This window comes from Oxyura jamaicensis, chromosome 2 (genome assembly GCF_011077185.1).
Source record: "Oxyura jamaicensis isolate SHBP4307 breed ruddy duck chromosome 2, BPBGC_Ojam_1.0, whole genome shotgun sequence".
NCBI lineage: Eukaryota > Metazoa > Chordata > Aves > Anseriformes > Anatidae > Oxyura > Oxyura jamaicensis.
Window position 1 is genome coordinate 67,534,785 of NC_048894.1, and position 26,699 is coordinate 67,561,483.

General features: G+C 40.6%; 1 protein-coding gene and 1 long non-coding RNA gene across 2 annotated transcripts in view; both read left to right on the plus strand.

Annotated features, from left to right (window-relative positions):
* The first annotated feature begins 4,569 nt into the window (after positions 1 to 4,569).
* NEDD9 (neural precursor cell expressed, developmentally down-regulated 9) overlaps positions 4,570 to 26,699 on the plus strand; it is a 68,194-nt gene continuing 46,064 nt past the window's right edge. The window contains exon 1 of the mRNA XM_035316097.1: positions 4,570 to 4,770. Within this exon, the coding sequence (XP_035171988.1) occupies positions 4,768 to 4,770 (3 nt within the window). The 5' untranslated portion in view covers positions 4,570 to 4,767. The remainder of the gene's footprint in view (positions 4,771 to 26,699) is intronic.
* Positions 10,475 to 11,821, plus strand: LOC118161089. Its single transcript, XR_004747844.1, has 2 exons — positions 10,475 to 10,576; positions 10,798 to 11,821. It is a non-coding gene; the product is annotated as an uncharacterized LOC118161089 (long non-coding RNA).

The following is a 26,699-nucleotide window of genomic DNA, read 5'->3' on the forward strand; positions in this document are numbered from 1 at the left end:
ACATTGCTGCTCCACAAGCCCTGAAGGGAAATGGCCCCTGGAGCAATGCTCAACCATTTACCTACCAGCTTGCTTAACAGATTCAATTGGGGTGGTTAAAGTACTCTTTTCCCTACCTGGGTTCAGAAGCAGGTATCAGGTGAGGCCCATCCCACACAACAGGAGGAGTGAAGCAGCCCTCAGCTCCTGAACTGGAGCCAATTACAGAACCTGCACCTGTAGTTTGACCCCAAGAGTATCAGCCTACCTGGTCAAAGTCTGGCAAATATGAACCTTCAAGCAGCAACTTGCAGTCAGATGTATAAGGTAATTCTCACTGCAGATTTCTCTATGGCTGCCCAGGAATTCAAGTACATTCCTGTATTTTAAATCAAACAAATCTTTTGGACTACTGCAGCCTCAACTACCACGTACTTTCTGAACAGTGAAACCAAACACCCGTTTATCAAGCTTTACGCCTCAACTGTCTATCCCTGCTCTTCTCCAACTTCTCCCAGCTCTCTTCACTTCTACTTGCTAACACTTCTCTCTCCATGAAAGGACGTGACTAGAACAACTCTTCCAACCAGTTCTTTCTTGAGCAGAGCAGGTTCGATGCGTATTTCCAGCTTAAAGTGTGGACTTTTTTCCTAGTACCACCACTTATTTTCTGCCCAGGTCTTGTACAAGTCATTTCATATCCTCATACCAGCCCTTGCTCTCAATGTTGTCTGCCCACCCAAGTTTCAAGAACTGTGTCCTTCATCAAATAAGATGGGAATTCAGCATCTAGCAATAAAACTGAGAAGCAAAGGCACATGGTGTCTGTACATTATGCAGCAAGAGTGAAAAAGGTTTTGCAGCAGATCTGGAAGGCACGTGGGCTGCACCTTATTTTATTTTCCTGGTGCTACTAAAGGGTCCAAAGTAAAATCATGCATTATATAGAGCAGCAATGAACCCTTTCAGTACAATGCTGCCCTTCTTTAGAAAAGAGGTGCTCAAGATTTCATGTTTGCCTTTCTTACTTAAACACAGCTGACAAGGATTTCTTCAACATTTTTATTTTGAAAAGGATTTTAATTATATCTGTTTTTCCATAATTTTCAATATCATGATTTACCCTGGTAAGCCACACATCACAGAAGGATCATTTTGCAAAACAAGTGTTCTATGTATGCCTCACGGTGGAATGAATTTATTAATTGAAATGTAAGGGTAGTAATCCCACAGCATTAATTTGAGAAGCCCTTGTTTACTTTTGAAGTACCTTTTATTTGCCTAAGGTAGGAAGTTGAGCAGTATCAGAGAGCTAAAGTATTCTACAGCCTTTTGTTCACAGGATTTAGCATAAGGCTACTGCTACCTAGCATGCAAGCAAAGAGTGTCCTTCAACTAATTAAGCAACAGGGGTTAATGTTGTGTAGACCTCATAGGCAGGTTTAATGCTTCTCTAGGGAAGAAGAAGAAAAAAGCAACAACAACAAAAAAACACCAATACTTAGAGCCTTGCTCAATGCCCTTACTAAAAGGCCATCCCGCTTTACTCTGTGATAGAAATCCCTCAGCTCCCCAGCTATGTGGCCCTTCCTGGATATCATCAGGTCAGAAACATATCACAGAAAAGCAGGGGCACTGCTCAGATCAAATACCTTGCTTACACTCAGGAAGTTTTGCTTCAGAAATGGCTCAGACAGCTTGACCTACACTATCTGTAGGCAAAGGAAGTTACTGCAAAATTACTGGCATTATTGCAATAACATAGTTGCACCTCGACGCTGCACCTGTAAATTCCCAGCATGTACACAAAATCCAGTGTCAGCATATCCCCCAGGTCACAGGAGAGATACATGGTCAGCTAGAACAGGAAACGCTAAGCATCCATTGGTTGTCCAGCCCTGAGGCTGCCCTTCACAAGGTCACTTCTTGCAGAATAGTTGTCCTAGGGCAAGACAGAGGGAAACAGCATTCCTGTCCTCCACTGAGATGACCACAAGCAGTAGGTGGCTTAAGTCATAGAGGCTGGAGAGGAGGAGGAAGGGTGCCAAAGCAATTGTTAAAGCTTCTACAAAGCAAAGTCCAGAAAGAGAGAGGTGAATTAAACAAGGCCAGCATCACTGGTTCCACAGCAAGATGGTGCATACTGCCTCCATTAAGAGTCTTCCTGTTAGTGTTTCCCACCTGGCCTCTACAGCATAATACCTGAGTACAGTTCTGGATGAATATCAAGCTAAGACTGTAAGCTAGATGCAACCATCTCCTTTTGTCCCACTCATCCCTCAGGAGACTTGCTGTACATTATGTATGGAAAAGTTTTTGGTGCTGCTATTTAAATCCACTCCACATTGAATGAAGGTGGATGAAGGATGAGAAACTGGTTGAACTCAACATGTTTAATGTGTTTTAGAAGTCAGGGGGCAGAGGGAAGAAACAAAAAAAACAGTGTCCTAGTTTTAGTTAGGATAGAGTTCATTTTCCTCCTAGTAGCTGGTAGGGTGCTGTGGTTTGGATTAGGATGAGAAGAGTGCTGATAACATGCTAATGTTTTAATTGTTGCAGAGCAATGCTTACACTAAGCCAAGGACTTTTCAGCTCCTCGCTCTGTCCTGCCAGTGGGCAGGCTGGGGGTACAGCAAGAGCTGGGAAGGGACAGACCCAGGACAGCTGACCCAAACTGGCCAAAGGGGTATTCCATACCATCTGGTGTCATGCTAAACAATATATAGGGGTGGATAACCAGGGTGGGGGGCTGGCTACCCAGGAATAGGCTGGGCATCAGTCAGTGGGTGGTGAGCAATTGTACTGTGCATCAAAATTGTTTCATACACATTATTATTAGTACTAGTATTTCCCTGTCTTAATAAACTGTCTTTATCTCAACTCACAGGCTCCACTTTCCCGTTTCTCTCCCCCATCCTAGAGAGGGAGGGGGTAGGGTGAGAGAAGGGCTGTGTGGTGTTTAGCTGCCAGCCGGGTTAAACCACAACAAAGAGAAAGGCTATTGCTGGGCAACCTTTACTATCAGCCTTGATGTCAGCGAAAGGACCCTGCAGTTTACTGAGTGCTTTTGTTATTTTTATATGTCTTCTTTGTTTGGAAGGAGAAGGTGCTAGTGTCATGATGCAAGCATCTTTTAAGAAGGCAATCACTTCTGCCTTGTTCTGTGAAGTTCTGCCCTCCATAGTTTTTGGAGGCACTGCTAATGTTGTATAAGAAAGTGCCAAACAAAGTCATGCCTCCTAGGTTCTCTGCACACTACAGATGCTAGTGAAGGCATTTTGAAGTTCAGGAGCCACTGTCACACCTTACAGACTCATCCAACAATTCAAGACAAACAGTCATTTGTGACAAACTTTTCTGGATTTGGAAGTACAAATAGTGAAAGTTACTGACCTCCTCAAGAAAATGTACCGTTTCCAAGGTTTCCTTCAGACTGACTCTCCTGGTAAATGGAGAAGATCCCAAAGCCAAGTAACTCCACTCAACTCCTTGTTCACACTATACATTGCATGCTAGGAGGGTTACATTACAGTTTACTGCAGCCATACTCTATATCCATCTAAAACTTCACACCCTCCACACATGGCATAAACCCTCTTTTAACTCTGAATTTTCTCATGGGTTTGCACAGCTATTTCCAGATAACTTCTATGCTTTTTCATGCAGCTCAGATCTTTCTTTCAGAGATTGTCTCAGAAAATTCCCATTGAGGAACTGCTTATCATTGGATGATCACTTATGTATGTGAAAACTCAGCAAGCAAATCCCATGCACAGTAGCAGCTTGTGTGTTCCTTATCTGCGTAAGGACAGGGTCTCAACAATGTGATGTTTGGGTTATTCAAGACAACAAGCAGGTTTGAAAAACAAATGAAAGTCACCTCTGAAAGCATGACTGGTCAGTTTTAAAATGAGATTAATGATCTCCAGCATGGAGATCAACCTTTATGTTTGCATAATCAAGATGGTGGTCTGGCTTCTAGGCACTGTCCGTGTATGAAGAAAAATATTAAAAGAGTAAGATATTCAAACCCATAAAATATTGATTTTTTAAAAAATCCATGACTGTGGATTGGTTACACTTCAGTTTGCTGGCTGCATTTCTCTCAAAACTTGCTCAGTAAAGCCCACGATGTAGCTGATTTTCCCCCAGATAAGGTCTGTTTGAACTTTTAGTTCTCTAGCACAAAGCTGCAACATTAAGCTGCAGACTTGCCAGTGAAGGAGCTGCTGCAATAAACATTCCAGAGCTATTGAACAACTCTGGATATTAGCCTTCCTGATAAATGCATTGGGAGCAATAAAGTAAGGCCACGCAGCATGCATCAGTTTGATACCTGCCAAAATTCCTTAGCCCTTAACAAGGATATAAAAAAGGCTGCATCTCTGATTAAAAACACATATTGCTAACAGTGGCAAAGATATTTAACTGTATTTTAGAGAAAGTTTTTCCCTGAGGTCAGTCTTGTGCATCACCAGGAGAACTGTGCAGGGAAACCCTGAGCAGCCCAAAACAGTTTGAATTGGCAGGGCAGAAAGTAAGTAGCTTTTTCCTCCTTTGTTCATCTGTTTCATTGACCTTTTCTTTCAGATGGGGAAAAGAGGTGCTTGGGTCTATGAAGAAATATTTAGAGCAAGGAAATCCTGGAAGTCCAACAATCAGGAAAGGCAAGAACCCACCAGTTTACTACAATGGAGGATTTTGTATGGAGATAGCTGTCATGGACGCACAAAGCTCCTGTGTTCCTTTGATTAACATACCGTAGGTGGAAGCCAAAAACACCAGACAATGGTAAGTTTCACTTTCTACAAAGTCAAAAGGCACTTTAATAGAAGTGTAACTGCCTTTTTCATGGAGCTCAGCAACAAAAATGTTCTTTCTTAAGGCTGACTGAACGCCCGCTTTGTTTAGAAGTCAGGCAGAACTCTCATCGTCAGGTTGGTCACAACCAGTTTTAGTGCAAAAGCTAGGAGAGCAGGCATCCCAGGCAGGCAGCAGCACTGTAAGCCTTGGTAGTAAATGCAGCTTTACTGAACACACTGCCAGGAGGATTTTCTTTCAGGAAGAGGAGTGAGGTATCTCCCTAGCAAACCATGTCTCAGGGGAATTGTACAGGCCATTGAGGTACAGTCTAAGTATGAAGATATGAAGGACTTTGTCCATCTCTCCATTAGAAGGGAACTTTTGAAGACTGTGCTGATCACTTTTCATATTCAAGGGAAATTTTGAGATGTCATCAGGAAGAATTCATTATCTTCTAAGGACAATTAGTAAACCAGAACAATTCAAAACATTTTAGGCAGACAAGATACCACCACTCTAAAACCTCCATACGTTTCCAGCTTTGCACTCCTTGTTTGCCAGTTCACAGCACCCCTGCAGCTGAGCCACTACGCAGCTGATGGCACTGCAAGTGAGGCACGTAGGCTCAGGGCTGAGACAGCAAGAGGAAGGGAGATAAGAAAGCTGTTGGCCTGCATGTTTAAGAAGCATTTCTTCCATCAACCTAATATGCAAATATATAGGCTTGCCTTGAATTACCATACACACTTTTGAAGTCTAGATAACCATGGAGGCAAGTGTCAAGCTGTGCAGAACAAAGCACATGTCAGTACTAACTCTTATGATATAATAAACACTATCAGTAATGACACCAAATTGGAGCTCAACAACAAGCTTAACTTTGCTCCTTAGCTTTCACCCCCTAAAGAACAGGCTTAGAAGCTACATCATTACACAGGTGATAGAAAAGATAAGTATGCTTATGACATAATTACTTAAATCATGCCAGTCTCCCAATTATGAGCCCACTTTAATTATTCCAAGTCTTCTAATCTGGCATGCACCACTTGAACATTTGTTTAAGATGCTGCCAGAATGCCTGCCATCAGTAGGAAAAGGTTGTGAGTAGAAACTCTATAGCAGAAACCTGAAGACAGGTTTGTATGCCTGTCATTCAGAACTAGCACCATATTCACCACCCTAAGAAAGATATTTTAAAAGAAAACCACAGTGCAATTTTGAAAGGTGTCTGTGTGAAAGAAACAAGAACTCAATCCAAGATTTCCACAAGCAACATAGATTTCTTCACTTCTTACTGCTTTAAGAAGCATTTTCCAACTTTCAAAAAAAAAAAAATCCAAACAGCCCCAACCTGAGGTTGTTTTCTAGCTTGGTTTGGACAGGGGAGAAGTTATAGTTCTTTTTCTAGGGACCCCTCAAGGTCTGAGACCCAGCCTGACCCTCTCCATATTTTTTATGGATCTCCTAAGCTCTTTTCTAGAAGCCATACTAGTTTAAGGTTTACTTCTTGATCTTCACTGCTTTTACTTGCCCTCACCTCTTGGCTCTGTAAATTAAAGTCGTGGGTCTTTTACTTCTTTATATAAGACAAGTGCATAAATAACCAGTAAGAATGTACCTCATGTTAGTCACATCAGTCATACAACTAAACATTTTTTCCTCCTCATGATGTATTTTACTGAGGTATAAATCATGACTAAAAGGCAATCTAGTGCAGACAGCAATTTTACTGGGGGCTGCGGATTCCCTGGGCTCACCTGGAAAATGAGAAACAATCATAGATGCACATCTTGCTGGGTACAAGATCCACAGGAGCTAGAGAGTACTCCGTCTAGACTGAGATTTAACTTTCTCATTTAAATCCAGTGAAATAGTATTGCACTGGATGCAGTTCCATAAAACATTTGTGTTGGATTAAGGAGGTTCACAAAGCCCAGTCACACTGAAGAAACCATGTGGACAGAATGGAGCACTGCCAAGTCACAGGAGCTGAAAGGTAGCCAGTGACTCCCTAAGTTCAGCAAGGCTTCAGCTGCACTCACTTTCTTGCTCCCATTAAAGAGAAACTTTCCCCTTTGTCCTAGCCAAAATAAGTCTGCACGCTCAGACATCCCCCAAACAAGATACATTCTAATCAAACATCTCCTCCTTGACTTCCAGCAGACTGAAGCACACAGCTTTAGTATTTTATCCCTTTGAGCCTTCCGCTGTCCAGAGCCACCAGCTCACAATACATTTTCTGAAACACAAGATTATGTGCTGATTTCTACAGCACTCTGCCAGCTTCCATTCTGAGGAATCCCAATAGTGTATTTTGTTTTATGTATTTTTTACTCAGCCTTCACTGTTTTATCTGCCTTGCAGTTCAGACAACAAAGCTGACCCCCTTGGTCTGTGCAGGCAGCTGCATCACAGCAACATGCCCTTCCAGAGGGCATCCTCCTGTAATGTATCAGGCTTTTGGTGTGAAACTCCTGATGCTTTGTACTGCAATACTTGTCCAGAGACTTCCTACCCGTGACCTCCTGCACAGAATCTCTAGCATCCAGCTAAATATATACACCTTTCCCAATTTTTAGGGTTTCCAAGCAATAGCTAATCTTAGATTCAGCATAATCAAGTTTTGAGTCAGGCTTCAGCAGTATTATCCATCCAGAGACTGGCAAGAGGAAAGGCCCCAAGAAGAGAGAGAAATCAGGATTAAAAACTGTATTAAAACCCACAGAGAAAGGCTGGGAGGGCTGGAACAAATCCACATAAAGAGGGCAAGAGCTGACAAGAGAGCATAGTATCTTTCAGCTATCTGTTTTGTTTACCTTAAAGGTTCAGTAAAATGTATTTATACACAATTCCTCAGTTTACAAGGAAAGTAATTGCCTTATAGGCTTTAAAAGGGGCCTCAGCTGAGCAGCAGTTCTCCCAGCCTGGATTTTGGGGATTATATCTCACTCCATTAATAATACTTTCATTCATGGGGGCCATAGATTTTTTTGTCTATAACCTCTACTGCCAACTGACATAGATTATGTTCCTCTCCACTGAGATACAGCAAGATGGAAGCCTGAAGTAGCAGTTTCCTGAAACGTACCTAGTGACAGGAACATCCTGTGCAGAGTTTTATTTCTCCATGATAATTTTTAATGAACTTTGAGTTTCATGTCCACTGAGACAGCAAGACAGAGAACCTCATAACAAGTCTTGAAAAAAAATACTAAGTGCTTGAATTTTTTTTCCCCTTAAATACAAACTTCAGAGTAGTCTGAACATAGTAACTCACCAGCACACATTGGCCACCAGTGGTTTATCAAAATAATCCTTCACAGAAACCTGGCCCTGGGAGCAAGTCCATCCTCGTGGGGTAGAGCAGTCCTCAGGAGGTGCTGGCAGACAGAACAGCAAGAAAAACAAAAAAAAAATACAGCCTACTCTTTTGTTCCTGCATTCAACCCAGCAGCTCCTAGACTGCAGTCACAGACTCAAAGCTGGCTTAGTCCTCTCTCCTTTCCTAGTCCAACACAGTGCATGCCAGGCACATGTCAAGCTCTGCTCTACCAAAGAGCAATGAGAACCAGAGACATGGCTGAAGGAAAGGTTCAGGTTGTAGATTAATGCATCCTTGACCAAACAGAGAAGTGACACTTAGCAACAAGGATGAGAGCAGAAGGGAGATCCCAGGGACACAGCTGCTGTTGAGTAACCAGGACATTTAAGGGTTGGTATGCTCCAGCTATGGTGACTTTTCATACAATCACTCAAATATTGCCTTGTCCAGTAAGACACCCTCTAGTTGCTGTGTTTCACCACTGTGCAGGGTAGCCACAGTGTAAATGTGGCTCCCGAGGATATGCAAAAGAAGTTACAACACACTTGATGCAGTCAAAGTAAAGGCTTATTATAGCAATACAGAGCCATTTTACACAAATCATGCTTGAAATGTATCATCACCATTATTACCCTGTTGGAGAAGGGAGATCCAGAATACCAAGCTAATTAGAGGTCAATACAAAAGCTTTGGACTAAGCCAATGCTAACTTCATATTCAGAACAGACTTTTTTCAGAGTCAGAAGTGATGAGACACCAGACCCCATTTTGGTCTGCCTGAAGCAATTATTACTGAGTAGAATGAATGGGAAAAACAGAGAGAGAGAGAGAGAATAAAAAAAATAATAAAAAATAAAAATAAAAAAAAAAACACCCTACCTTTCACAGTTTCTCTAGCTTACTGCCAGCCAGAAATATTCACATTTTCACAAGAAATACTACTCCATAGCTTCATTCTTTTCTGGACATGTTAAGATAAACACAGTAAGCAGGCCACCCTACAACCCTTATGCATGTGTGAGCAGATCTATTCAAGTTAACAGGGCCAGCCACAACACCTGCAGGGAAGGCTCACACTCCACATAAACATTTACCTTTCAAAACAATATCAGATGAAAGACTTTGGTTTGCCCCAAGTGAACATAAGTATTTTCCTCTGGGAATTCTCTTTTGCTGTTTTTTGTTTTAAAAAAGAAAACACAGTGAGGAAGCTCTCTGAAAAATACCTTTGAGCTTTATTTGCTTTAATCCTAAAACAAGGGTATCTAGCATCTACTGAAATCCCATGAATACACACGTTTCTTAGCCACAGTACTAGAACACCATTAAAGAGCACAGATGCACCAGCTTGCCTAAAAAAGATAATGGTTTTGTTTTCCTGCTTGTTTCCCAGAATATTTTCTAAAGAGCCTTATTTCATTTTATTCTTCTGCCTTCTCTCACTCACGAGATTTCCTTATGCTCATAACTGCTTATTTGGCGTAGTATTTTGTTGCAAGAGAACAGCCAAGACCTGTGTACATACATAGTACAGACTTTCCATTTGAGGAGAACTAGTTTTTGCAGTTTATAGATGGCACACAAGCTAACTTGCAGGGTGAATAACCTTAAGCTTAGAAATGTTGAGAGGTAGTATCTACATGCAGTATTTTGTGAGCTAAGTCAGAACCACATCATCACCTTTCACAACTCTTGCACCAGACCCCAATCCCACCATCACATCTTGAAGCTCGCTGTGTTACTGAGCCTTAAAAACTACCTTGACTATATACAGCTGGGCTGTTAGAGGGGTCTGCAACATCACTAGCTGTTGCACCCTAAAGGATCCCCTTGCTCAAAAGGATAGGGGAAACACAAGAGGTGGTTTGCCCCAGGTACTTCCTGAGAGCTTAGAGACAACTCCAAATTGTATTTTTTTCCCCCAGAAACCCAGAACTCCTCCCTGCCCTGGAATACTTTGTAGTTGAACCCGAAGCCATTTGCCACCAGTAGAAAGACTTACTCTTTTCACTGAGTCACAGCCCTTGCCTTGCTGTTTTGAACTCACCACGTTGGTCCATGCTGAGCAGCAAAGAGAAGCACACTTCCCTTAGTCACACCAGCCATGGCTGGTGGCCGTAGCCAGATCAATCCCACCTCACTGGCCACAGTTATGCAAACCTCAGCAGCTATAGACACCTAGAAAACAAAATAGTAGCTCCCTCCCATGCTACTCCCTGCTTTTGTTTATTCAAGGACCTAATAAGAGAAGACTGTGGCTATTTTCTACTTAAAGTCATTAGTTAAACAGCAATTGACTACAGATGGAGAACAGTCTTCATGTTTTATTACTGATGACTTGTTTCCTGGCATTTAAGGGCAGATGTAGATTGGCAGATTGGTTCCCTCAAGCTGTAGATGCTACAAGGTGTGGCCACACTTTGTGTTTACAAGCTATTATCACATCTCATCATGGGCTTTTTCAACTTCTGGGTATGTCAGCAAGATTTAAAGGCTCTGTGTGAGGGAATATGAGAGCAGTTTGGTTTGTCTGCTATCAATCAAGGATCGCTGATGTGTTTTAATCTATCACTTCTAGCTTTTATATGAAGTAGTTACTTGCTACTTGTTTTTTTCCCAGTGGTTTTCAACAGACCTCAGCAGCCTTGAGCAGAGACTGGCAACAAGGCACCTAAATGGACTTCATATTTCAGGTCTACTGGGTAAAACACAGAGAGCCCAAACTGCAATATTGAATTCAGCTGGGTCTTGCCGCTCTCCCCATGCAGCACCAGGCCATCCCAGGGGAACTATTCCTACAGTAACCAGGATCCAGGCTCAAAATCTGTGAGGCCCATCTTTCTGCATTAAAACTGAGATGCGTGCAAGATCCTACTCAAAGTTTTCATCTGGTGCCTATTAAAAACGAGACCAAGCTAATTGAAACACTCAGTGTGTGTTCTACCAAGCAAATGTCTTCAGAAATCTCCACAGGCTCCCTGAACATAGCAGGAAGCACTTCAAAATACCACTGCTGAAGCCTTCTTTGCAGCTTCTCTCTCAGATCCCATTCCCATCCTATTTCCCAGTTCTCTGACTTCTCCCCTTTGCTCCTCAAGTGAGAGATGCTTTCCAGACTCAAGGCCCCAGATCACCATGCTGCAAAGTATCCTCAGTTTACAGTGATTTCAGCAAATGACAGCACTGGTAGTACTCTGTAGGACTTGATTCTTGATGTTTAAATATGCGGTATACATACAGCTATTGTAAGAAGGTAGTGGCAGATCTTTTGCAGAGGGGGCTTTCACCATCTGACAGAGCTTCTCTACTCAGTCTGACAGCTGGAGTACATAGGAATCACTGTATTTGATTCCATATATCCATCTGCTCCAGAGCGCTGGTTTTGACAGGCAAACAGCTGCCTTGCTAAGACACAAATAGTTTCCACAAAGGGGAAGTTTGGCCCTAACTTCCATGAAGGTTACAGGACAGTCTGTGGCGTGAGTCTGAGAATTTATGGCCCTTCTCACACCTACCATAAAGCTATAAAATATTTGCTGGTGCCCAGAATACCACCAGGACAGATAAACCTGCCTGACAGCTCCTCTTTCCAGATTCCCCAAGCTCCGTGTGACCAGTCACTCATTGTGTGTGGCACAATGGAGGATGGCAGCCTTGCCATCCTCTCTTCCCACCAACAACCCCAAAGTCATCGCTTCAGAAATGCTGGTGATGGCAGAAGTGCACTTACTTGTTTCTTTACATTTTTTTCCCCAAACAGAAAGATTCAGGGAAAACATTTTGAGGTCAGTTGCAAAAGGATTTCTTTAGTGCCATTTATAGCAGCTGATCTAGTTAATGCTTGACAAGGATTATAGCATTTTAAATACAAAGCTTCATGTTCTGCTGACCATCCCAAATGTCATGTTACATTTCAATCTAATATCTGATTGGAGACCCAAATTCAGATCAAATTTGCAACAGGTAACATGCTGGATGTGTTTTCCAGCAAATCTAGTGGACCTGGCTAAAACCCCTAGCTTTTTCTTTCACATGGCTATTTTCTATCCAATGTCATGATAAATATCAAGTGCCACGACTGGATTTTTTTTTCTTGTATTATTTCTCAATAACAAACAGCACTCCTTATTTCTCAAGAGTAAGGACTGTATCTGATGTCACAATCCTCATAGTTTGGTAACATGAGTGTGTATGTTACCGCCAGCGTAAGCTTGCACAGTCATATGTCATTCGTTATCTTGTTCAATATCTTTGTGATCAACTTGTCAACTCAGATTGCAGGAGTAGAGACAGTTTTTGTTCTTAAGCAGCAGCACTGCTGGCAACACATTGCATATGTGTTTTTTTGTGTGCATTATCATCTGCAAGCTTTTATTTTAGATATTACTTGCCCCCAAAAATGTGGCTGTACTTTCTTAAGGGTGAGAATAGGTTTTACAGTAGATGATCATGACCTAAAACTTCACTAGGGAAAAAAAATAAAAAATAAAAAATAGGCATTTTTAGAGAAGGAATAAAGAAGCAGCTGCAAATACAGTAAGGTTAATGTATTAATTTCTGCCAGAATGGCACACTCTGGGAAAAAGGCTAATTAAAAGGGATTTGTGGAAGGTCATCTAGGATTACCTTATACTGAGACCAGTGGCAAGAGAGCTGGGTTATCAGTGATTTTTGAAAGTTCTAATTAAAGTTAGAGAAAACAGAAATTGTACCAAGAAACTGAGTCTTTGAACTTCATCTACACTAGAAATACATTCTTTACATTAGTTCTGCAATTACTTATGGCTTTAAGAAACTTGGAAGAGCAAAGAATGTGGCTCTATTATCTCTATGCCTAAATCCTGCTCCTGTAAAATATGTGCGTAATGACTTCTGTTTACACCAGTGATGGGTGTAAACAGCCTGATGAGAGTGGCAAAGTACTGCCGATTTTATCAGCTGAAGCATGTGATATGCAGAACTTGTTTCCCAGGAAATCAAACTATCAATCAAATTACAAAGCTAAAATCCCAGCTCTGCCCTTCTGACAGCAGCAGGTACAGATTTAGACAAAACCACATGTTCTCAAGCTATTAAGTTTTAAAAATGAGACAAGAGAATGAGTCCAAGGTACCTCCATCTCCTGTAACACGTCTCCATTTGGAGACTGCTGTGCACTTCAGACACAGGTGATACAGATGCTTTAATTGAGGTGGAGCTGCTTTCCCTGTCCTGACTTTGCTGTTGTCACTTGACTTCCCATTTTGGCATTATGGTGTGCATTTATATTTTGAATTACTGAAGGATGATGACTAGTTCATCGGCCAAGAGGTTCATGTCCAGGTCTGAAACAGTTCCAAATCTTTTCAGAGCATAGGGTCATGGGTAAGGGGTTTGGGTTTTGCTTTGGTTCATTGCAGAGAAAACAGTCAGCTACAAAATTAGCTCTGGAACCATCCCTGAATTTGTCTAGATTCATGGCCTTGGCTTGGACCCATTAGTGGCAACAATTGCAAAAGAAAGTTGAAGGGAGGAAGAAAAAAATAAAATAATTCCATAAATTCCAGTAGCTCCTGAAAAAAATGTTTTTGACCTTTATTATCTACTAATTTCTAGCTCTAACATTTTGCACTGGTTTTTGCTTTTAAAACACTGTTGCTGGCAGAATGGAGTCCAAAGAGAAAATAGACGGTGGAAAAAGTGTGAGACTGGGGAGACAGTTATTTATTGGCAGTTTCACAACTGCCCCTGCACTTCTAATTAAATTTCATTCGTCAAATTCAGTGCAACTTGGTGACAAGCCAAGATTATTCTGCCTGCCTTTTAGCTCAAAAACATCCTTTTGGTCTCCTGCTCCTGAACAGTGCCTTTAGTTTATTTGAGAAGCCTTGAGAGAAAAAACAGTTGCAGTTTGTAGTTAAAAGCCAATCTCAACTTCTCATGAACGTCTTCTTATTTTAATCTGAAAAAGGATTTAAAATTTTGAACCAGTGTTAACACCATGTGTAACAAAACATGCTCCTCACCAACAGTACTACAAAAGCAAATATATTCAGTTTTGGGGAAAAATAATAATAATAAAAAAAATAAAGCACAACTGATTGTGATTTTATATGGACTCACTGTCTAGGATGAAGCCACCTAACAGGATTTGAGACTGAGCATCCTTTCAGTGCAGGATGAAAGCTTCTAGAGGGGGGAATAGATCTTACTTAAGATGTTCTTGAGATGTTCTTAAATTCTTGAGGCCTGGTTTGTGTAAATAGCTTGCATTTCCAGCCCAGTGGCAGATAAAACAGTTAAGCTATTTGACTTCTCCCACTTAATACTACTTTAACCCCACTGAGGCTTTTTGTGTGCGGGTCTTAGAGTAGAGCTGTCGATAAAAACACTCACAGATTTCATTTGGTCTTATTGCAAAAGAATAAAAATGTTAACACAAACTGATCTCACTTCCCTCATTGTTAGGAAAAATAAATAAATAAATAAAATAGTGATTTATTTTAGATAGTCTGAATATCTGTAGACAGAAAGTTGAAATATGGCAAGGAAATTGCCACCCTAAACAAGCTCCTTTGAGCAATTCGATGATTTTTTTTTTTTTTTCCTGCCTGAGCTATGAGTCTTTGGAATGCACATACCATTGGTTTGCTTGATAATGTGCACAAACAGCTCTTCCTGAGGTCCTAAAACCTCTGTGTACCCCAGAGTGGGAAAATGAATGTGAAATGAAGAAGTAGAGCCTGATGGTTTGTCTGGGGCAGGCTATCTGTGACTAAAATATGTGTGCTGTCACACACACAATGGTGACGTTTGTTTGCATTTTCCTCTAAAATGCATGTTTAAAGATGAATATAAATATAAATCAAATACCACAGTTTGATGGGATTGGATTTATGGGGGTGATTTAGACAACTGACATGTTCTGCACAAAGCCTAAAGTCTGCATCCTGGGAACCCAAACCTCAGCCTGGAGATTCTGAACCTCCTCTCTCATTCAGCTCCAAAGTTCTTGGTGCCTAAAGCATGCTAAACACTGGTCTTACATTAGGCCTCTTCATGAAACCCACTCAAAAACCATGCCCAGGAGGAGGCTCCAAGGACTGTGCCTCTCTTCTATCAAAAGGCACAGTGTCTAAAGTTTATTTCTGGGACACAGGGAGCACAAGATGGACACCCTGATTTGTAGCAGTAATGGATTATATTCCGTTCATTTGGGTTTAATCTTATAAAACTAGGGTATAAAGAGGCCTCATGAGATCATCTAATACAAATTTTTAGCCAGTGGCAGGATCAGATATCCCTAGGTTAACCCCAGCAAGTGTTTATCTAACATGCACTGGAAAGAGTACAAGAAAGTAGAGTCCACAACTACATTCACATATCTGCATCAGTACTTTATACTCCCATAACTTATCTTTCTGTCTATGGCTAACTAACTACTCTTTGCCTCATATTTATCTGCTTTCTTCCTTTCCCATTATGCATGAAAGAAAATATTGACTTGACAGAGAAATAGTGAAATTGAAAACCAAAGTTAAACCTTCTAATTGAAGCTAGTAGACAATGCTACAAAGCAAAATAAAAGGGAATTGCTAAAAATAAGTAAATTCTTAGTGCTGTCATCTTGTATGGGGCCTCCATCTGGAGCTGTGCTGTGGAGGTGACAGCTCTTTGTTTATTTTGAAGGAGTAAGTTAAGCAGTCACTCAAGGGTGTGTAGGAAAAGCCTGAGGCTGGAGATTACCATGTAGCTGTCTAATTAGACTGGAATGAAAATAGGTCTAAATCCATGGGGTATACAAGATATGTTTGCATACTTAGTAATTGTAATAATTACAGTTGCCTACAACAACAGTGAATGCCTAGTTGTTATTTTGTAATCAAAGGCAAATGAGTAGGGTATTCATTATACCTAAGCTGACAAAACTTTTTAAAAGAGTCCACCACAACAACACTCCAGGGCACAGGGAGAGCTGTCATTTATCTGCCAGCTGGTCACTTGCTGCAAGGGTCCAAGGAACTAAACATTGTCCCAACAGTCTAACCCGGTCCTACCTAGCACTGCACTTAGTCTTGAGAAACTGATGGAACAGTCTGACTGTCATTTTTTTACATAGAAGAAATCACAAAAAAGTAATTGAGATGCAAAATACTTGAGTATGGACACAAACCATCGGATAAATATATGTTAACTGTCAGCCACAAAATACCTAAATACTATCCTAGCTGTCTAGGGAGGGAATAGGAAACAACCCATGGAATTTTTGATAATGGATGATTGTCAAATTATGATCCTTTTTGTTGGGTTTTAATTTTAATGATCAGAATTTAATATGCAGGAAAATGAGAGATTTTCAGCTGCATAAATAAAAGTTACATAAAAGTGCTATCAAACCTATGTCTGGTTAACTTGTATAGAAGTAGGGATTTGCAATAACATGTATGCTGAAAGCATAAGAGCAGCCATGCATATTCCCTTGCACTTACTCCCTCAGTTCCTAATGTCAGGTACCAAAGCAGCCTATGTGAATGTGCAACCAAATAAAACAGCACCTTGGGAATCAGCCTAGTCTGAGCCTTAATGTCTGTCTTTACATATGTGTGCTGTGGGGTGTGTGAATGCCTGGTTTCCGAAGGAAATGAATGCTTAAGAGTTAACAGACTCTGTCTGAGCCTGTGAGTATTTCTTAGGAAAGTTCACCATGTGCATGGATGACCATTTATCTGAGCTTAAGAAACTCCTGACTCTTGTCTTTCAGGGAGCCAGGGCTGGTAGCGCATCCACAGCCTAGCTCAGTTAGATGAAATACCTAATTACCTGTGAAATCACGGGAGTATATAAAGTAATACCAACAGAAACATCTCTTTGCAATGCAGAAATCCCCTTTCTGAGAGTTATGCAGGTGCAAGTTAATTTTGAACACTGAAAATATTGGGGATTTGTCAGGGACTTTGCAAAATAAGATAATCTGTTTGCACATAAGAGCACCCCTGCACACTTTATAAGCCAGCTTCTTTCTGCATTTTTAGTATTTGGGATTAAACTTTGGCAACAGATATGATGTGCAGATCTGGGAGGTATTTAAATTACAGGCATTCTCAAAGAAACTTGCTCAGATTTCCAAATATTTAGAAGATTCTTACATATTTAAAAATACCGTATTGCATTTCAGTAGATGAGTTCCAGATCTTACTGTGTCCTGTGAATGCTTCCAGATACCCCCTTTATGGCAGCCTGGATTTTAGACAAGGTCTTATTAACAATAACACGGGTATGTCCTTTACAACACTATCTGAAACAGCTCAAGAACTGTTTTGCTAGGCTGTGGGAGAAAGCCTTAATCTTGCTTCACTAAACTGCATTAATAAACTGCTTCAGCTGTAACCAAAGCTATGATGAGTAATAAATGTGATGTTTTAGTCTTCTAGAGGTTGGTGTTTACAGTGATGGATACTAATCTAAAGGATGGCCTAGAGGAATGAATGGTGTTAGTAGTCTAAACACTCCCTGGAAGAGAGAGAAGTAGATGAAGAGCTCATATTCCTGAAGGGGTGTAAAACATTAAAAAGAGAGAGAGAGAAAGAAGAAGAAAGAGAAACACCTCTCTGTTATAATAGAGGTTTTATACTCTCTCACTTAAAAGTGGTGGAAAATACTTTTAAAAGCTTAGAAGGACAACAGAACGAAACACTTTCAAATAACACCTGTACTCTAATCACAACTGAAAATGGGGAACATCCTGAGACTTTAGAAACCCTGCATTTTCCCCCTCTTTTTGTGTATGAGGGAAAATTGAGAGAAATGGGGTGGAAATCTCCCAAAATACAAGCATGTTATTTCTTTCCCCAGAAACTAAATAATTACATAGAAATCAAGGTCATCTGGCTTTATTTTAAAATCTCTCCCAGCAAAACTTAAACAATTTCACGTAAAAAAAAATGTGTTTTTTGTTTGTTTGTTTTTATGTTTTTTTTTTCAATCTGCCTCAGTGTCATTATCTGCAGTACACAGATGGTTTTGAATACACAGAACTTATTGCTGATGTATAATAATCCTCAAGATACTGTGTTCATTTGATTCCACAGACCAAAAATCGGGTACGGTACAGTCACCAGCTAGGCAATCACTAGGAGATATGTGAATACTATCCAACCTGCCTACATTTTTAATACCAGGACAACATCAGTAGGGCAGACAGTACTTATAGCATGAAGCAGAAAGAAAAGAGAAAACATTGTCTTAAGGGCTTCCTTCAGTAATGAAGTAGGAAACAGATAATCTCTGTAAGGTTAGTTTGGCTCGTCTAAAAATAACATATTTGAGATTAATCAGTTTTATGTCCCAAAGTAGCACCTATTTGTAAATCCACAAAAAGAAAGAGCACCATACAGACATATTCCCAAAACTATATGCTGCTTGGATGTGAGTGGTTCATATCCCAGAAGAAATGAAAGCTTGACATTTCTAAACTAAACTTATTTTAGTTGTTTAGTTCTTGCCTTTCAGGACAAACTCAAAATTTTTATGTTCACCCTTCAAGTCTGCGCTTGACACCAAATGGGGATTTATTTATATTTCAGACCAATAATGTTTTAGGGGCTTTTGTTGAAAAACAGCAATAATTGTTATTCCTCACTCAAAGGAATATTTTTTAAATTGGAATCTTCAACTTTGCCTTTCCATAATCAATGTTACATGACATAAAATAGGAAATAAACACATCAAATACATTTCGCATTCCTTTTCCTTTAAGGTGCTTGCTGCAAAATTGCATACCATATTGATCAACACAGGCACTCAGGTCAGACTTTGTTACTCTTTCTCTACCAGAATATCTACTTCTCTGTTGGACTTATAAAAGGAGACAGCAAACTTAAGATGAATGAGATTACCCAACATCAGTAAAGAAAGACCAGTGCTTTTGAAGCATGCAGTCAGTACTAACTGACTCTGCTAAGGTGCATTCACTGTATTTAAGAGCAGAGGACAATTTTACCATATCGGTTGTAAACAGGAAAAACTATAAAATGAGGATCTTTACATGTGGATATAACTTGCACACATGCAGACATTTTAGCATTCATTATCAATAGCAAATAGATTACCAAAAGCAGGAATCTTTTTTAGAAGCTACATAATCCAATATTTTGCTGTTCTTACTGGAAACACGTTGGCTGATGAGTAGCATCATTGAAATCAGTTATGGCACTTCACAAATGAAATAGAAGTCCCCACTAGAGAGTTTTAATAATCTGGTCTAAGGACTTCCATAAGAGTGATAGCTGCTGCACTTAGCACCATTTAAATGTTTCAATGCTTTAAGAGCATCCAGTTCCCCCAGTAGCCTTTGTTCCACATTAAGTAAGTTAGACTGTCAGTGTAATGAAACATAGCTAAATGCTTGTAGAATCAGGTGGGCTTCAAACCATTAAAATAGCTTACTGGAGTGAAAGAAGCAGAGCAGCAGCAAAACCACTGCTGGCTTGGTGGAAAGGTCAGGGACATCTTCATCTGTATTTGGTATTCTTTGAACTTAGAGAGTTATTCTACAGAGAAAAGTGACAATCACATGCTAGTGCATCAGATTGCCTCTCTGTTAAATGGGGGAGCTGGCACATTAACCACAAGACCATTAGTGTGAGCACAGTTGAAGCTCTTTCATTGTTGCAGGAAGAAGTTGCACGGTTGCAGAACAGGGCTGCAAATATTGTATTAGATACAAATATCGTGTACAGCCATGGGTAGTTTTGGAAGATGCACTGTGAAAATTCAAATAATGCAAGCTTTTAGAAACTTTCCCTTGTTGAATGTTATGAACATTCCAGAAGACCTGAGGCTATGTTTGAATAAAGAAAGAGCTGAAAAAAGTATCTAGTTCCTTTAAGTGGGTTGGTGCAAACACTCCCTAAGCTAGCCATTTTGCAGTCCCACAATACTGTGTCTGCCTTTACTCAACTTTTTTTTTTTTTTTTTTTTTTTTTTTTTTTTTTTTTTTCCCATGTGGGCCAAAATTTTGCAGTGATATCTTCTCTATGTAAAATGTTCCTTCTCTTTGAATGGTGAGAAAATGAGAAAATACCTGAGATCCATCAGCAACTACTGTCTCTTAAGTCATGTATCCAGCCCCACGTGCAGAATGATGGGCTGGTCAGGTCAGAAGCCATTTTGACACAGTTGTGCACCCCATTAAAAACCCACATGAAGTCAAGCCCAAAAGCAAATAATTGTGAAGCTTTTGCTTCACACTCAAACCAGATTTATTAGGAAAAGTAGCCAACTCTATGTATGATGATTACTCTTTAAACATTTAATAACTAGCATGGTCTGCGTGATTATTAAAATGTAATACATCTTACCGCTATAGTTACCTTTTTCTTGAAATGAAATCATGATTTGTAGCCAGGTGGTGGTTTTAGGGAAGGGTAGCTTTTTTTATTATGGGGCCTGAGAGAGGGAATTATGCAATAATCTCAAGAGCTTGTCATTAAAGATCAGTTTACTAATTGGTTGGCCAAACATTTCCTTAGAAATTCTCTTTGGTAGCATTTTCAAACCATGATCTTGAGGGATTTTACGTCATATAGCTGATTTTTCATTCTCTAAAGGAGAAGAAAGATGGAGACATGATTTCAGTGCTAGCAGTAAAGAGCACAATGCTGAATACATTCAGCAGTTCCATTTCTGTCAGGTGTGGTGCCCTTGCAGATTGACCAAGGAGCGCTAAGAGGCATTAACCCTCTGGCTGACAGCAGTGAGTATGGCAGATTCTCCTAGGGCACAGGTGGATGTTTTAATTGCACAGCTGTGCACATCTCCTTGTCAGATCAGGGCTAACCCTGGTGCCTGGCACAGGAGGCATCAAGTGCTTGCCACTGAGTGGTAGGATGTCATCAATATGGTGACACCTTTTTCTTCTCAATTTATTAACAAATCTATCAAAATCAGAGAGCCTCTGGTCCTCATGGAAAAAGACACATGGACTGCAAAATGTGTAGTCCTTTTAGAAGAAGGAGCCACTGCATCTGATTCCCTCCCATCATCCAGTGCAAGGGGCAGGTGTCCATACCTACATTTCTTCCATATGACTCCTCCATATGAGGAGTCTGCTAAGCATCTCGTAACTCATGAGAACTGCTTACAGAAACTAGTTCCCACAAGCACAGTGAGGCCCTTTGCAATCTCCAAAGCTGGAGGGCTCAGAGTTGGGTCCTAAGCGCTGGCATTGAGTTAGCAGATGTTTGGCAAGCAAACATGTGCCATATAAGTATTCCTTGTATGCTGCAGCTTTGTGTATGTGAACTCCAGCCAGGATACAAAGTCTATTTAGGTACCTGCCACAGAGGAGGAAAGAATCAAGATTTATCACAGTAGCACATTCAATACAAGTGGAAGCCAAAACAGAGTAAGCAAGGGCCAATTGTACTACGTGCTGGAGTGAGAATCATTGCTCTGCATGTCTCCATTTGGCCTTCTAGATACTGTCTTCTGGCAATGTGGTTAAAACTGCACATACACAGTCAGCATGAACAAGGTTTAGAAAGAAAGGCAACGTTAAGTGCTCTCAATACTACCGTGCCTAGCAGCACCCACAAAATGTCAGCACTTGTCACTGCTGACACTACACAGCAAATTTTCTCAGAGTCCATTTTGATGCAGCTCTGCTTCACAGCCTGCAGAACAGGAAAACCACATCCTTTCTGAATGCAAGCATATGACCTAGAAATTCTCAGCATGAGGTGTGATTTCACTGGAAAAGACAGAAAGACATTTTGAAACTGCAGCTAGCAAGGTAGATTGCTGGTGCAGAGTGGTTACTGAATAAGTAATGGATGCAGGGGTCTTTTGTTTTTAAGCACAATACAAATTAGTAGAAACAGAAAACAGCTGAAAGGACTGATTTCCCTCTACTATATCCTTGTCTTCTGCGTATCTTCCATGAAATGAACAGGCTTTTCAGACGTGCTGGGAAGAAACATACTGGCTACTTTGAGCACTGAGATGCTTGTCTGCAATGAATCATTTTCTGTTCCTTGCTGGACCAGGGAAGAAGTCACTCTCTATTTACAGGATAGAAGTGACAGAGGTCATGGCAGCCTAAGCAAGCAGGCTGTGACCATTTTACAATGGATGAATTTTTATTGGCTGAAACCTTGGGACCAGCAACTGGCCTGGATTTTTCTACTACTATTACTCTGACTACCAAATTTCTCCTGTTCCCAGAATTCCTGGACCAAAACTTTACCTGGAAACAGCTCAGATATATCTGGAAGATGTGATTATTATTATTTTATACATTTTCTCCTCCATGTATCTGGTTTCTGCCAGACTAAATGCATTTATGGGCAGTGGAGATGCAGGTCTCAGACTCCAACTCAGTTTTGCTGAACCAGGGTGTTCAAATATCTTGACTGTGATCCCAACAAATATTCAAGGGTTGGATTCAAAAGGTTTGGGCACTCAGCTCTCAGCCAGCTGCACAAGGGTGGATATAATGAGATAGAACCTATTGGATACCCCTGCCCTCCTGGAGTAGCTGGGATGCCCTAAGATACCTGTCCAAAGACTCCATGGGACATAACCCAGTCCCATCCCTGCTAGACCCACTTTTGAAAATCCAGACCTCAAATGTTCATGTCTAAGCAAACTGAACCTCCAAACCACTTTGCTTTTTGAGGAGGAGGACACAGTGCCAAGAACAGGGGAAATCCAGCTTGGCACTGTTTGTATTGTCACAATACAGCCAAGGATATGCTGGGGGAGATTCAGCAAAGACAGCAACCCCTTTGAGCAACACACATGCCTCCCTATCGAGCTGTGATGCTGCAGCTCGCCAGCTCTCCCTGTCACTCAGCTCATGGCTGCCTGCATCACAGCTGCTTTGCTCTTCTTGTGTCATCATCCACAAATCACTAAGTGCCTGCATTTTCCTGCCTGAAAGATGCTGCTGCTGATGTTACTATTCTACCTCAAAGAACAACCAGCCGTTCAGAGACTGCTGACCTACAACATACACCAGAGAAAAACCTGGTAGTAGAGGATGAGTAATTTTTCTTAAATGCAAGTGACTACATGATCAAATAGGTGTATTACATCTCTGCTATATATAGTTCTATGTCAATAAATATTTAACCTCTGCAGGTTTTTCTTTCACCCAAAGTTTAACCACAGTGTGGACAGTAAACCGCTGACAGACTGTAATGTATACAAGCTTTCCCTTATTTTCCTCTGCACACACTTAAATGAAACACCTTCTCCTCCAGTACTTCATTTCTCATGTCAGTCATGGTTGTGGTCCAGAAGTGGGTTCATATTAGCATCTCAACACTTGTTTTCTAACCTCACCTGGTACAAAAGTGCCACACTCTGCACCTACCTCATTTCTGAAACCTTGAAGGGGAATGAATGATAGAGCCAAAACTAGCAGCAAATAATTTCAAAAGAAATTCTCTAATAAAATGGAACCATATGAAGGAAAAAAAAAAAAAAAAAAAAAAAAAAAAACCAAAAAAAAAAACCTCCAAATGAATTTGAACAGACATCAGCCAACCTGAGAAAAATCACAAATTGCTTGCAAGTGATGAAGACAGAAGGAAGCAAAATTCATCAAGATCGTATTTACTATTAGTTAGCCAGTCAGTTCTCAGCTTTGGAACTTAACGCTGTTACAGAAAGACAGGCCCTTGAATAAATAGGAGGAAGTTGCTGCTTTGAAGAATAGAGTTACTTCTAAGTTATATCTTCTCATACCCTGACAGATGTTTCCATATCTAACTACATCATTCATGGCGAGCATTTGGAATTCATCTATATGAATTCATCTACACGTAGTAAGTCAGAATTATTACCCTACACATGAGAACAGAACTGTCACCTGTTTCAACACAAGCTTTATCAGCCATATTGGTCCCAAGAGGCATGACCCATAAAACTGAGCAGCTTTAGTACAGCATGTGAATTCCCAACACCACCAAGATCTTGCACAAATCAAAGACAGATGCAATCTTTAGCATGTATGACTAATGAGTTGTTATATCATATGTATCTCTTAAAATGGCATGCCTGACATATTTTAGATATTGGAGCATCTACTTACAGAGATGAATACTTACAATACATCCAAAGTCTAGAACCACAACTGTATAAACATGTCACATGTGGGTTTGCTTTTGTTTTCTGAAATACAGAGCAAGCTCTGCAAGAGAAAACAACAAACAAAAGCAAAGCTGAAAGCTGCCCAGGGCCACAAGTGGAAAAATGCTTCTGCATCAGGCATCTTTCATTATATCACTGCACAGAAAAAGCTGAAAAATATAGACATGCTTTTTATTTACCCAGTTATTTGACTGAAGTAGCGCTAAAAGCAAGAACAGATGAAAACTCACAAGTTTTTAAGGAACTCAACTCTTTTCCATTTTTTTTTCTCTAAAGAGTAAAATAATGAAATTATTTCTGTCATTCTGAAAGAACAGGATTGAAGTCAGCAAACAGAGCAGCCTCAAAGCCTGAGGGAACAGGGCAGAAAGAGCAATTGCCACTCACCATATGAATGGCAAGCAAAGAGAAAAGCAGACCTGACCTTTCAGGGAGACCTGGAAACAGCCCTGAGAGCACTGGTCATTAAAACAAAACAAAACACACAAAAAGGCATTAAGAAAACCTCACTCCAGTAGGAAGAGGAAGTGGTTTAAGGGGATTAGCTCCAGAAAAACAAAGCTCCACTCTTCCTCATACTGCCAAGGACTCCCAGAAATACTCTTCTGTAGCACTGATGGGGCTATGAAAATGTGCAAATGTTGGCAACCACTCAATAAATGATAGTAATGGGAGGTGGCATCTCTGGACCTCAACCAGCTAGCAGACAATTGTCTCATTTTCGTGGTGTGTCAGACTAAATTTAGCCTCTAGTGCTTTGCTTGTCTTGTGCCCTTACCTCCTTTCCAGAGCAAAACGCAGAAGAGCATTTACAACCTTACACTGACTTTGACCTGCAAACAGAAATGCCAGCCCACAAAAAACTAGTGCTGAATCATTTATTTTCCCAGCTGTGACCTTTCTACCCTCTTTCCCTTTTGTGTCTTTCCATTTCTTCACGAGTGGCTCTCAAGCATCTTTATCACAGAAGCATTTGAGAAGATTCAGTAGATTTGTACTTGAGCTGCAGGGAAGTTTTCTCAGCCAGGAGCCTTTCATGGTGGGCAACAAACATAGCTCCCATTTTCTGACAGTGCTTCTTCAACTGTAACAAACTACAACAGCTGAATATCCTGTTTCCCAGGAAACACTTCAAGTTCTTTCAAACTAAAATACCTTGAAATCTTGGGATATCACAAACACATGCGCAATGCAGTCATGGATATCAACTAGACAACAGTTTTGCCTTGGCACTGTAAGACTGATATCTGACTGAGTATTCTCCATCTTGAGGCTAAACAGATGAAATCTCAGAGCCACAGCCACACCTGAGTCAGTTTTGCTAGGATCACGATTAATCATACCCCCTTGATCGTCCACTAAAAAAAAAAAAAAAAAAAAAAAAAAAAAAACAGCCTTTTCAGCTGTGCAAACCCAGCTCATCAGTAACCTGAATTTCAGAGTGTGATGCTTTGCTGTGTCAACACAAAAAATATCAATCCCTTGAGCTTCAGAATTATTCAGGGGTTTGGGCTTTAAAATGGGAGTCATTTTATGGATTCAAAACAGGGCTGAAGGTAAGGCCCATGAAGTTGGTCAGTTGGTTATCTGACTTCAGAGTGTGAATCTGAGATCAGCTGAGAAGAGTTGTAGAGATGGATGAGGAAAGAGAGGCATGAAATTGGAAACAGACAATAACAGTTCCGGGTACTTTAGCTATATGGGGACTTTTGGAGAAGAGGTATCAGTATGACTAGGTACTAGCCTAGATCTGAATTAGTCTGAGTTAGCATGGAAGAACAGATGTGTAATACTACCTACTTCTGCTCAAGCTGGAAATGCCAGAAAAATTCCCTCTGCTTGTGGTATTTTGACACTTCCGGGCTCAGTATACAGGGGTGAATAAAAATTAGGGAAAGGCCTGAAGCAGATCTCCATCCAGTCCCCATAAATTTGAGAACATATTGCATCTGTTGCAAACTTTGTGGACAAGTTGCATGGGAGATGGATGCAGGTGGAAAAAAAGCTAACAACTTCTCAAAACATTAAAAAAGATAACTCCCCAGGTCCACAGCTTTGTTGTACAAATGGACAGTCTCCAGTTCAGTGAAGCACACGCACAAGTGAAAGCACTGCTGAGTATGAAGGGCCTCAAGAACATGTGTAAAGTTAAGCATAAGCATGTGTTCAATTGCTTGAGCACAGGTTTTCATCCCTAGCAGCTATTTCCTGTTGGGACACCGTTTTTACGGAAAGAGAGAGGAAGAAAGAGGGTCGCTTAGCATGATATTTTTAGATAGGTTTTTAATGGAATATTTGTTAAGCTTTCTTCCACCCCAACTCCCTCTTGCCTGCTGTCTGGGTTTTGTATGTGTGTTTTTTTAATGGTTAGCAATGCATCACAGTATGGCTGCTGTTTAAATATTTGCGTGAAAAAAATGTAGTCTGTGCTTAAGAAAAGTAGTTTGGCACAAACTGAACA